At 39.8% G+C, this 13947-nt stretch overlaps 1 protein-coding gene across 1 annotated transcript in view; it reads right to left on the bottom strand.

Moving 5' to 3' along the window:
- Pcsk2 (proprotein convertase subtilisin/kexin type 2) overlaps positions 1–13947 on the bottom strand; it is a 231922-nt gene that overhangs the window by 111991 nt on the left and 105984 nt on the right. Inside the window, exons 2-3 of the mRNA XM_013027061.1 lie at positions 7511–7624; positions 4252–4360 (exon numbers count right to left, since the gene is read on the bottom strand). Of these exons, the coding sequence (XP_012882515.1) occupies positions 4252–4360; positions 7511–7618 (217 nt within the window). The 5' untranslated portion in view covers positions 7619–7624. The remainder of the gene's footprint in view (positions 1–4251; positions 4361–7510; positions 7625–13947) is intronic.

Here is a 13947-nt window from a genome sequence, read left to right on the forward strand (position 1 = left end):
TGGTCTCTGCGGCGACCCTGCCGCTGCCACCCCGGGGGCTGCTGGCAAATGCTCCGATGTGTCTTCTTGCCTTGGCTTTCCCTCTCTTGTCTAACTCTCTGTCCTGTGATGGCACACTTGGTGTGATTCTCTGGCTTAGGACTGGTCACTGGAACTCTAAAACTGCTTTCTATGTGAGAGCTTGTTCAGATTCCAGCTTCTCCTCTGCCATCTTCCCGGAACCTCCTAGCTTTAGTTTTCTACATGTAGTTAACCAATTTTACCAGCACCATTAAGTGAAGAGGCTGTCTTTCTTCCATTCTACTTTTTTTACCTCCCTTATCTAAGATTAGATGGCTAGAGGTCTGTGGGTTAATTTCTGGGTTTTCAATTCTATTCCATTGGTCCTGAGGTCTGTTCTTGTGCCAATACCAAGCTGTTTTGATTACTATGGCTTTTTAGTAGAGTTTGAAATTTGGTATTGATATTCCTTCAGCACTGTTCTTTCTGTTAAGGATTGTTTTTGCTATTTGGGGTCTTTTATTGTTCCATATGAATTTTTGGATTGCCTCTTCTATTTCCTTGAAGAATGAGGTAGGAATATTGATAGGTATCGCCTTGGGAAGTATTGCCATTTTGACGATGTCAATCCTTCCAATCCAGGAGCATGGGAGGTTTTTCCACTTTCTAAGTTCTGTTTTGAATATTTTTTGCCTCTTCTCAGTTCCTTAATGTGGTCAATGCAGATATCTGTCTTAGACAGCAGACACCTGGTAACCAAATGTTCCTATAGGGCAGCTAGATAAAATCTTCACCACCATACCTCATAGACTGAAGGGACTTGAAGGCAGAATGACTTTAAAAGGGAAGACCAGGAGACCTGGAGTCCCTTGCTAGTGCCCTGTGAGACTTCAGGCCTCATTGTTCAGGGCAATCTTGAATTTGTGCTCTATTCATTCAAGCATAGTGCTCCTTGGCTGTTCAAACTCTAACGTGTGCCTGGGCTGGTGCTTCTTATCCATCCTTGGATCTTGTGATGTGTACATACCATTTTCAACATCAGGTTTCTACACTAAATAATTGCATTGTGATGAAAGGGATGGAGTTGTCATCAGTAAGCAAGGTCCTTACTGACAGATCCATGCCTGGAATGCCCCAGAAGACCCTGAAGAAATAATTTCCAGTGCCAAAGGGCTATTATCAATAGTTCACTTTGGAGGTACTTCCCAATGAAATGGCATTGCATTGCCCCTAAGGGAATTAGAAGGTATTATTTATGAAGTCATTAGATCTGGAGGGTAGGGTGGGGGTAGGGTTGAATTTTGAGTTGTGCAATCAGAAACAGGTAGCTAGCTATTAAAACTGAGCTGCCTACAAATTGAACCTCTCACATACAGAAAATTGCTCATTTTCCACAGGCCAAGCTACATAGCCAATGCTTGCAGAATATGATTACTTTTGCCCTTGACTATTTAGCTCAGTATCTGTGTCAGTTTTTTAAAAAATATTGTTTTGAAACATCTTGCTGACAGACTATGTGGGAAATGATACCATACCATTCATGTATGTAGAGAGCAAAGAAAAGAAAGTTACTACTGGAGATCTCTGTCTTTCCAGTTCTGGATGTTAAGGCAGAGATGTTCAACTCTATAGTGAGAGGCTTCTGAGTATGTGGGTTTTGTCCCTGTCCTGCAGGAGCTGCTCTTGTCCCCAATATGGATTTGAGGGATGACGTAGTGTCTTCCATTTCTCTAATTATCATATTGAAATAGAGATGGTCAGAGATCTGCTATCCATTTTCCCACCCTTCTAAATTGGGAGGAAGAATGTATTTCCCCTCTGAAAAGCTGGACTGCCTTGCCACTATTTGTCCAGCAGAAGTGACAGAGCAATGCCTCCTACTCTAGGTCCATCTGGTAAGTTTCCCCTCTCTCCTGGAACTCTGGTTCTTGGAAGTCGTGAGTCACCTGTAAGAAATCTCCTTTGCTGGGAACTCTGAGACTAGGTGGAGAAGGAGGCATGGCATCCAAGTTGAGCCTCCAGCCAATTCTGCCTTCTGTCTTTAGCATCACAAGAAAAGACCCCAGTGAAGCAGCCACACAGCTGTGTGGCTAAGCCCTATCAGCTCATAGAACTGTGAAACATATTTCTTTTAAAAAACCCATCCAATTTGGGGTAGTTTGTTAGAAAACAAAAACAATAAAGAACTTAGGAGTTTTAATTGGAATGAAAAGGGACAGAGAGTTCAACTTATGGGGATCCCAAGGACCACTAATCTACAGAAGAAATAAGATGAAACAAACAGAAATTTCTGCTGGGACTTTCTATGTGGTTTAGCCTCCCAATGTGGAACTGAGTCAGGAGTCTGCTGTTTTTAGAAGGGATGACTTCAGTGCTAGGCAAGGATGCAATAGTTAAGAATTCTGCAATGGGTCATCCCAGCTACTCAGGAGGTGGGGGCAGGAGAATCCCAATTCAAGACCAGCTTGTGAAAAATGTGATACTCTATTTGAAAAACAAGCTAAAAGCACCAAATGTGTGGCTCAGGTGGTAGAGTGCTTGCCTAGCAAGCATAATTCCCTGAGTTAAAACCTTTGTATCATCCAAAACAACAATGAGGACGACAAGGATAATAAAGGCAACAACAACAGCAGCAGCAGCAGCAACAACAAATGAGCATCCAGAGTGCTTCTGGAGGTTTCTTATGATGTATGAGCATGTGTTGTCACTCTACCATGTCACTTTTAGTCTATTTGGTCCTTGGGAGAAGATACCCAGTACAAACACTGAATGGGCCATCATATCCTGGGTAAGTTTCCCTTAAACTTAGCTCTGTGTGTGTGTGTGTGTGTGTGTGTGTGTGTGTGTGTGTGTGTGTATGTATGCTAGCTTCAGCTGCTTTGGAAAGATTTCCAAGCCAAAGTGTTAGCAAGGAAAAAATATAATCATAAGCTCCTGATATCCTGTGTACATTCACTCTTTCCCAATTCTCTTTTCTTCTTGTGAAAGTCCTCAGCCATCACAGAAAGCTTTTACATCCACTTCAAAACATCTCACACATCAGAAGCACACTGAGTCATAGTTTCTGTGTTGATATTTAATGAGCCCATACAAAGGCAACACAGATTTTAAGCATGCTGGCTTCCCTGTTGCCTCCATCAATTCAGCTTCAAAGGCTTGCTTTAGACAACACCATGCTCTTAGAAGATGGTCAGAAAGGGAAGGCTCCATTGTTTCATCTCTGTGGAGCCTTTGTATGCAATTAGATGGATAATGCACAGTGGAGCTTTGAACTGGGGGTCTGGTGGCCAGTTGCAGGGCAGAGGCCTATGTCAGTGAAATGATGCTAGGGTGGTGACTCTGTAGGATTTTGAAAGGGTCAAAGACATGTGGAATTGGGAAAACATCAATTCATCAAACCCAGTGGTTTCAGACTACAGAGACTAAGTTTCAACTATAGAAAAATAAAGCTCTGTTAGATCTTTGGCAGGTACCCAGGGTAGAATAACATATAGAAGGTGTGTGTATTATTAATGTTATCAAAAGCTGCTTGACAAAGATTCATTCTGAAGGTATCATTAAAGTTAAAATGTCAAAATCTTGATCCTGTTTTTAAAAAGTGATTGCACAGCTTTAGAGCTCTAATTGTGGAGAGGTTTTTTTTGGTGACTGTTGAAATGGAGTTGGTCTGAATTTCAGCAGCTGATATAATTTATGTAGCAATCAAGAACTTGACATGATGGGTAGGAGGTTCAGTGGTAGGGTGCTTGCCTTGCCTATACTAGGGTTTGGGTTTGATCCTCAGGCTTGCAAACCAAACCAAACCAAGCATGCCTGAAATGGAACTAGTGTGACTGAAGAACTGAAAATTTAAATTTCATTTAGTTTAAATAATTACAGTTAAAAGTTAAGTAGTCACACATACTCTACTGGCCAATGTGGGTGGTTAATATAAATAAGTTTTGAAGACATTTTATAGTCAGCTATAGGCAGTGGCCAATATCAAATTAAAATTGAATGGCAGTTAGATGACATTTGTTATTTTAGTTCCTTATTGATTAATTAAAAAAAGTATTTGTTAAGAGTATCCTGGAGTTTAATGATCACTGGTCTGGAGGAAGATAAGAATTTGATTACAGTGTTCTTAGACTCAACACCAGAGATGACAATTCTGCTTCCAATTAGCATCTTCCAAAACAATGAATCTTCCATGTTCTACAGGGAGGCAAGGCACACTTGCTCCCAAGTGATTAAAGTCTATAATATACTCACCATCATCCATAATTCCAATGGTCACACCTTTGCCCGTGTATCCCAGCTCCCAGGCTTCTGCCACATTCAAATCAAGCCCAGGAGTGCCATCAGCTTGCCCGGTGTTGATCTGGTGGAGAAATTCAAAACAGAATCTCATTAGTTTGATGGTGTACAGTTTGTGTGTGTGTGTGTGTGTGTGTGTGTGTGTGTACTTGAGATGTTCTGCAGCAATTTGATATCCCAGGATCAGCCTAAAGGCCACATCTTCCATAAAGCAGTAATTCTGGGTGCTCTTTACACCTTCTGTAACCTTACCTGTCTGTCTTTTTCTTTTTTTCATACACAATTGGTGTTTTCTGCTCTCTATGTGTGCACAAAAGTGATTTCAATCTCCCCACATTTACTAGCTAGATTGCTATGTTTTAATTCATTCAAAACACAAATCTTGGGTGTTTCCACTGTAGCTTTGTCCTGAAACAGGGTTAAGTGTTCCCTTCCATAACTTTTTGTTTTTATCTCACAGTGTGAATTTAGCACACATTATCTTGGATTATTCTTATTGAATATAATTTCCTTATTCAGTCACAATATCAGTTTGGGAGAAAACATGTCTTACCTCTGAAACTTCAGTAACACTGTATCAAGTCTTGCTCAAAAATATTTGTTAAAGGGAGTCAAATAAATACAGCTCAGCTTTAACAAATGTTCTAATACAGACCCCAAAATATAAAAAAAAAACCCAGGAGATGAAAAGGTTCCAAATTGATATGCATCTTTGTCCAATGAAGATTTTTCTCAAAGACGGCTTATAGGGAAGTAGGGAGGATAGCATGTGTACTTGGCCAAAGCCCCTGTGACCAATGACTATTTGGCTAGTACCAAAATGTAATAATATTGTTAGTGCTTTTTATAAAAGTTATTACTTGCTGGGTACCGGTGGCAAACGCCTATAATCCTGGCTATTCAGGAGGTTGAAATCTGAGGATTGCAGTTCAAAGCCAGCCCAGGCAAGAAAGTCTGTGAGACTCTTATGTCCAATAAACCACCAGAAAACTGGAAGTGGTGCTGTGGCTCAAGTGGTAGAGTGCTAGCCTGGAGCTGAAGAGCTGAGGGACAGCAACCAGGCCCAGAGTTCAAGCTCCATGACTGACAAAAAAATATTACTCTTCTTCCTCCAAGCACAGGTTAAGATGACATCTCTCTATGTCTCGTGTGTGTGTGTGTGTGTGTGTGTGTGTGTGTGTGTGTGTGTGTCTATGTGTGTGTATCTGTGTGTTTGTGTGTATGCAAGCCAGTCCTAAGTCTTGAACTCAGTGCCTGGGTGCTGTTCCTGAGTATTTTTTCTCTTTATAGAGCTAGAACTCTACCTCTTGTGCCAAAGCCTCACTTATGGCTTTTATTTTCCTTTGGTGGTTAATTGGAGATGAGATTCTCATGAACTTTCCTGCCTGGGCTGGTTTTGAACTGTGATCCTCAGATGTCAGACCTATGCTTGGCTCTCTCCAAGTCCTTTTATATCACAATGGTCACATGACTGGTTTGGGTTAATGGAATGTGAGCTCATGTGGCATTTTTGCACATCCAGTCAGCTTTACCCCTTTCTTTGCTGAGTGCTTATGGAAGCAGTCAGAGTGGATGGTTCAATATGAGTGAGAAACAATCACCATAGTTAAGATATGGAATCAGATGCCCCTTAGTAGATGAATGGATCCATAGATAAATGGATCCAGAAAATGTGATATATATATGCATATATATGTATATATATGCATATATATATATATATATATACAATGGAATTCTATGCTTCCATCAGAAAGAATGACACTGCACCATTTGTTAGGAAATGGAAAGTCTTGGGAAAAAAAATCATATTAAGGGAAATAAGCCTGACCCAGAGAAATATAGGTCCTGTGGTTTCCCTCATTTGCATTAATTAGTATATGTCTAGGGTAATTTTATCACATGAGCAGAAAAGCTCAAAAGCTATGTACATATGACCATCTAATATGATGCTAAGTGAAATGAACCCCGAGATATAGACACAAGGGGTTGGTCTTTGTTGTTGTAGTTTTTAATGTATTATGTGATTTTTTTTCCTTTGTATGTTTTTCCCCCTATGGTATATCCCCTTTTGTCACTGTACTTGATTTTGGTACCCTGCATCTTGTATATACATTTGTCTAACTTGGGGAGGGTAAAGGGAATAACAAAATGCTGAAATGATACCCACAAGGCAGTATGTTGGAAATGAACTTTACAACTTTGGGCAGGGTGGGTGGGGATGAGTGAAGAAAGTGGGGGGAGGGAAGGGATAGTGGGAGAACAACAAGGGAAGGGGTAACAATGCTTGACAAGAAATGTACTCATTGCGTTACTCATGTAATTGTAACCCCTCTGTATAGCATCTTTACAATAAAAATAAAATTAAAAAAAGTGAGAAACAAGTTTTGATTTTAATAAGCTACGGTTATTTGTGGGTTGTTTGTTTGCTTCAGGAAGTTGATTGACGGCAATTGTTTTGGAAAGCACTAAGAAATGCCACTTTTGCTACTTCGGTTTCTGAGTTCTTTTGCTTGCCCCTTGTGAAACTACCAGATTTCTTTCCCTTGTGTCTATGACTTTTCATAATCCAAGGGTCCCGTTGGGACCCTTGGATTACTCTTCCCAGAACTTTGATTTGACCTTTACCTATTTTTTTTTGCAAGTTTTAGTTCATAAATGGGTGCAATTTTTCCATCTTGGAGAACATGAATAGCTATGAGTAGTAGTTCTGTCCCTAGGAAGCAATTCAAAAAGAAGGCTGATTCATATATATATATATATATATATTTATGAATTCTATGCCTCCATCAGACAGAATGACATCTATATACCACTGTATTTGATGTTGGTATAATTTGGGGAGGGGAAGGAAAAAAATTGTTTAAATGGGGATACAGGTTGACCCATTGCAACAATGAGATGAACAAGGCACTACGTTGAAAAACAAACTTTACAATTTAGGCAGGGGCGGGGGAGGGGAGGAGTGTAGTTGTGGAGATGGGAGGGAAGGGATGGGTAGGGGAAAAACAAAGGAGGCAACAATGCTTGATAAGAAATGTACTCATTACCTTGTTCATGTAACTATAACCCCTGTGTACAGTTATTTAACAATAAAAAACTTATAGAAAAAAAGAGGTTATCTGAGCCAGAGGCTGGATGACATCCTGATGATCATGAAGAAATAAACATATATTTTTAATGTGAAGGATGAAGAAGTAACAGAGAAACTCACCAGATACCACTGCTTTGTGAACAGGGGATCATTCATGTTGATGTCAATTTCATTGATGTCTCTGTACCCTCTCTTTTTTCGATCAAATCCTTCCTGTTGCAAGGCCATCTTTACCTGGAATGATATTACTAGTCAATTATCTATGGCAACCCATACATTTCTCTTTCCATAAATGCAAATTTCATTAGTAAATCATGTGGGTTTTCTTTTTTCTCAGAAAAAGGGAGTTCATCTTATATTGACTCTCATTTTATGATTATTTTCTCAGAGCATTTACTTGTGGCTACATCAGACAAACAAGGCCTTGGTGATGGCTCACAGAGAGTTTCCTTAAAGTAAGATTAGATGGAGAAAAGTGCTTTTCAGGAAGATGAAGTGGTAGAGGACATTAAATGAAACAAAGCAAGAACATTCTGTTAAGGAGAGAGAAAGGTGAGGGGTGAAACTTCATAGCTCATATTTCTGGAAGTCTTCCCAGTCTTTACCTTTATTGATAGTGTTATTGTATTTGGGAGTCAGCTAACAAAGCAAACAAAGAAGCAAAGCAAAATAAAATGAAACCACCCTCTAGAAAGCCAGCAAGTCCTATTGTGAAGCTCAAGAAGGTAAGCGAGAGACCTTTGAAAAGAAATTGATGGATGGCACCCACTTTCCTACTACTCACACTTTCCTTTTGGGAGTCAGGCAGAATCCCAAGCTAACTTGGATAGACAGGAAACTTTGGAGCTAATTTAGTTCATGCAGACTCTGGACCATGATGAGGCTTTGTCCCTATCAGGAAGCTTTCTTCCTCTTAGCCTTTGACTAATAATCAAATGATTACCCAATAGCTCTGGTCAATCTGAACATCTCCAAAATCAGGAACTAAGTCCATGTATAAACCAAACACATGTTGAATGTTTACTAATATATTTTATGATGCATCATTTATTTTTCTTCTTTCTAACTTTCCTCATCATCTTTGAGGAGGTGTCTATGAGTCCATTGGTCCTGTGTTTGTGGGACTAAAGTTCTGAGCAATATCTGATGTGAAGGCACTGAGGTCTTCCTAGGCCACAGGGTGCCTCCATGGCTATCTCCCCCAGGATTTGCATCTTGGGAAAATGCTGCAAGGACAAATGCTCATTCCAAACGCTCATTCATCAGATACTCCCTATGAAGGATCCTGGCTATAATTATTACCACAACACCTGCTCTGGACATTTTCAAAACTAACATCTCAGTGTCCCACTAAGGGTCTCTTCAGCATGGGAAAGAAGGAACTTGAGTTTAGCCATTGGGATTTTCCCATTTTGTTCCCTCAATGAAGCCTTTATCTTCTCTATTCATTAAAGGAACATCTTGATTGGCTTCCACTGAGGGATTCTCATTACATTAGATTACTATGAATTACTTCCTTGAGATATCACCTTCCCTCATTAGAATAGTGGAGAAACAGGAGTAACTACCTTGTAGAAGTTTGAAAACTTATCTATATGTTGTTCCCTAGCAGAATAAGAACAAAAAGACACCCATAACAACACATCTTTTTAAATAACAGTACAGGAATGACAGTTACAACCACTCCAAACTCAATTAGACCATGAGCACTTTAATGAAAAGACTGCTTAAATTCATTTGCATGAAATTAATTTTTAATTTTGTAAATGAGATTTTAATGAAAACCAGTAATGCTGGGGAATGCTACAGTCTCTGGATACCATTGCTCCTTGGAACTTGGAACTTGAGGAATTTGGAGCCTAAAAGAGCATTTGGAGTTTATCAGTCCACTTCCTGTCCTCAGTGAAGGTCAGGGTTATACTTCATGAAGATGAAAACCTTAAAAGTATGTTCATGCCAGGTGCTGGAGGCTCACATCTGTAATCCTAGCTATTTAACCACCAAAAAGCCAGGAATGAATCTGTGGCTTAAGTGGTAGAATACTAGCTTTGTGCAAAAACAAAATTCAGGGATAGTGACCAGGCCCTGAGCTCAAGCCCTAGGTCTAGTATTTAAAAAAAGCATGTTCACATCTAAGTAATGGGAAAACAGTGTTTTAGGCATCACCACATAACTATCAATTGTTTGTATTGTTAGAGGTTTTTGTCTGATGTTAATTTCTATTCACATTTAATTTTCACACAATCAAGTCTCATGCTATAGATAAAATTGTGTATTCTTTTACCTGAGTATCTTACCATAAAATTTTAATATGCTATTATACAGTCATCATATCTTAATTTGTATATATCTATAGAGGCAGGAAAAATGATTTATTCAACTATCTTCCTTTTACTGGTCATTTAGAATTTTTTCTATGATACCTGAAATTACTATGACAAAAGATGAGGTTATAAACTATTGTTAAAGACCTCTGAGACACAGAAATAGTGGGACAAAGGGTGAACCAATTCAACAGTGATTCTCACTAGATACTATGTTGGAAATGAACTTTACAATTTGGGTGGAAAGGAAGTTGGTGGGGGGAATGGGAGAACACGAGGGAGGAGGTAACATTGCTCAAAAAGAAATGTACTCATTATTTGACTTATATTAACTGTAACCCTTCTGTACATCTTCTTTACAATAAAATTAAAAAAAAACAGAAAAAGACCTGTTAGGAAGATTCCAATACTATAATTATATGTGTAATAAAATCCTTAATGTCAGAGAACTATTTTCTACTGTTTAAACTATATTCCTGACATAAACTACATCCCTCACATCTAAAAGTCTACCTGACTTATTCTCTTTCCTCACCCTGTAATGATTACTATCACCATTTGGTTGCAATACTAACTGACATGCCTACAATTGAATCATAGCCTTTTCGACTCAAAAATCATACATGGTTAACTTTGGAATTTAGGCTTAGAATGATCCCCCAAATTGAACCATTGTCCAAATATTTGGAAAATAAACAAAGTAAGCAAAATTACAGGAGATTGGGAGTAAATTTGTTACTGATTATTATTTTATGGAACATGAACTGATAGGGAGTTGATAATTTTGATTCAACTTTTAAACTTTACTTTGAAAAATGTCCATAAATGTTACAGAAGCTATTCATTCCTTACCCCTTCCAGTTCTTCTTAACTAACTATTTCTCAGTGGTGCTTTCCATATATCTTCAATGCACAACCTATGGACCATACTGGAATGGAGTATGGTTTTTATAGCTAACATTTAAATACTATTTTGCAGCTAACTACTGAAATACACTGAAAGTATAGGAAAGGGAGGTTTAGAAACCATTGTCCATAAAAAGATGGTTGAGTTATTCAGGTTGACTAATACTAAAGGACAGGAGCTTTCCATTAAGTCATATTGCCTGTTCCCAAGGGCACATGACATAGTCAATCTTCCAGTATCTGGGACATCTTAACCAGGTATATAACTCTCTAAAGACCTGAGCCATGTTCACTTCACTACTGGGTTGATAATTAAACAGCTGTTAATTAGCACTCAATGTACTAGGTAGGCAGGGGCCAGGAGAAAGGAAAGCAAAGGGAAATATGGTCCAAATGAAATGAGGTACAGTGTTAAAAGAAGTGAGTACAATAAAAGAATCATAGCTGGGTGCACTGGCTCACACCTATTATCCTAGCTTCTCAGAAGGCAGAGATTGGGAGGATAGTGTTTCAAAGTCAGCCTGGGCAGAAAAGTTCATGAGACTGGATCTTAACCAATAATGATGCTGGGAAGGTGGCTCAGTGGTAGAGCGCTTGCCTTGCATGCAAGAGGCCCTGGGTTCGATTCCTCAGCACCACATAAGCAAAAAGAAAAAAGCCGGAAGTGGCGCTGTGGCTCCAGTGGTAGAGTGCTAGCCTTGAGCTGAAGAGTTGAGGGACAGCGCCCAGGCCCAGAGTTCAGGCCCCACGACTGGACCCAAAAACAAACAAAACAAAACAAAACAAAACCAATAATGATGGTGATGATGATGATGATAATAAAACAATAAAAAGGTGGTTCATGCCTGTTATCTCAGATGTGTAAGAAACATAAATAGGCGCATCAAGATCCAGGCTTGCTTGGATAATAAAATTATAATTAAAGCAAAAATGACCAGAGACATGGCTTAAGTTGTAGGGCATCTGCCTAATAAGTATGAGGTCCTGAGTTTAAACCCCAGTACTACCAAAAAGAGAAAGAAAAGAAAAAGAAAATGCACAAATACCATATTGCTGAAGCTTATTAATTAATGATTCTGAGAATTGAGGTCATACTTTGGTTCTGAGTCCTCAAAATAGATCAGTGGAGTTGTGCTCATGATTGAGAAGAGCTATTATCTGTAAACAGAAAGAAACTACATGGACTTTAATATCCTGTCTTCTTTCTTGCTCTTGTAACATCTGTAACTGAACTAGTAGACTTTTGGGCCTATAAACAATTTGCCTCCATCCATCACAATTTGTGCAAGATAGTTTGCATGGCTGTGTGTTTTACTCTTTAAAACTCTACCTCTTTTCTCCCTTCCTCAGAACATAATCCAGTTGCTACAGGACTTTGTGAATATGGATAGTACAATTCAGCATTTTTTTAAAAGACCTAGAACAGGATAAATGCTTTTGTTTTCTTTCATAGTTGTTGACTATGTCATTGATTGTATCACAATGAGGCAGATTAGAGAAACCCTCTTCTCCCCAAAGCACTGGGGTAGTAGTAAAGCATTGTTAAAGAACTGTTAAATACTGTTAAACCACTGCTAATGTTATTGATAAACCTGTAGTTTAAGTACGCCTTTAATGTTTATTTTTTTCTTCAAATAAGATATGTGTCAAATGATACTGAAGCTGGTGCCTGGCTATCTGAACAAAGGACTATCAGCTATGCAGTCTGGTGGGTTGCTCTCCTGCTTGCATTGGCTGCTTGAGGAAGCTACATCACACACAGTTGCTTGCTGTCAAAACACAGCTCTGGCTTTTGAAGACCCTGCTCCAGCCCTGACTGTTTCAAACAGACTGTGCTGAAATTTTTCATTACCACAAGCTCCAGTAAACTCTAGATGTTATTTATACCCAAGCCAGAGGGAAGATCAGACCCACCAGAAAGCATGTGACTGATACAAACATAACCCTTAGTTTGCACGAGGAACTTATGTATTAGGTGCAGGTGTAGTCCCTTTTGCTAATGAGGGACTGTGACATTACTGGTGCAAACATAATCCTTCATTTCCATTAAAGATTGTTATGATTTGTACATGTATCTTTGCCACATCCCCCTTTGGAATATTTATCAACCTGTTTTTCTCACTTCATGAAACAGCCAGGAGACGCCCTCCTGTTATGACTCCTGATGGTGTAGTGTTAGGAGCAACAAAAGGCTTCTATTGATTGGTCTTTATCACATTTCATCTTCCTCAATAGTACAGCTGAGTGAGCTGATAATAGGAAGAGAGAAGATGACAGGAGTGACCGCAGTGATGAATCTGGTGGCAGCTCCTGCTCTGGCAGCAACAGCACCAAGGACAGGAGTAGGACAATAAGAGGGCACCGGAGCATTCCAAGGAGCAGCCAAGGCAGGAAGGCCTTGGACCAGAAGCTGTGGAATGAGATGAGTGACCTTGGTCATTGGAAAAGTTCCAAAGAGTTGCCAAGCTTCCAGGTTCAACTTCTCAGACATCCTAGGCTTGAGGGTTGTAACACTTGCCACTTTCAGGGCTGGTGATCCTGACAGCTTAAGAGCTACCACACTTGGCATTGTAGGGCTGAGGATCTCAGCACCTGAGGCCTGCACATGAGCTAGAACACTAGAAGCGGCTACTCATTGCTGTTTGCTACTATTTGCTATTTCTGGAAGCCTAGGATTATACTAAGCTATTTGTCAGGGCCTGCTGATTATTAAAGTCCAGAGTGGGGCTGGGAAGGTGGCTCAGTGGTAGAGTGCTTGCCTTGCATGCTTGAGGCCCTGGGTTCGATTCCTCAGCACCACATAAGCAAAATGAAAAAAGCTGGAAGTGGCACTGTGGCTCAAGTGGTAGAGCGCTAGCCTTGAGCTGAAGAGCTGAGGGACAGCGCCTAGGCCCAGAGTTCAGGCCGACGACTGGACCCCTCCCCCCCCCCAATAAAATAAAGTCCAGAGTGTTATATTTCCAACTGGAGTGCCTAGAGCCATAAGTATGGCTTCTAAAGCTTGAAGTAACAGGCATCTGGCTCTCAGGGCTTGCTTTTACTCTAGTCCCCGGGTCTCAGATGGTAAAGGCTACAGGGCCCTTTTCCTCCTCCCACTCAAAATTCCTATCTGTGTAGAGCAAAAGGACCCCAGTCAACTGACTGGAAACAACACTTGTGTTCTGTACCACTAAGAATTGTTTTAAATCCTCAAAGAAACAACTGCCTGATCAGTAAGTGGGCTAAAGACTTAAAGAGAAACTTCTCTGAAGAGGAAAGAAGGATGGCCAATAGACACATGAAGAAATGCTCAACCTCTCTAACCATAAAAGAAATGCAAATCAAAAC

Source organism: Dipodomys ordii, unplaced genomic scaffold, assembly GCF_000151885.1.
Source record: "Dipodomys ordii isolate 6190 unplaced genomic scaffold, Dord_2.0 Scaffold99, whole genome shotgun sequence".
NCBI classification, from domain to species: domain Eukaryota; kingdom Metazoa; phylum Chordata; class Mammalia; order Rodentia; family Heteromyidae; genus Dipodomys; species Dipodomys ordii.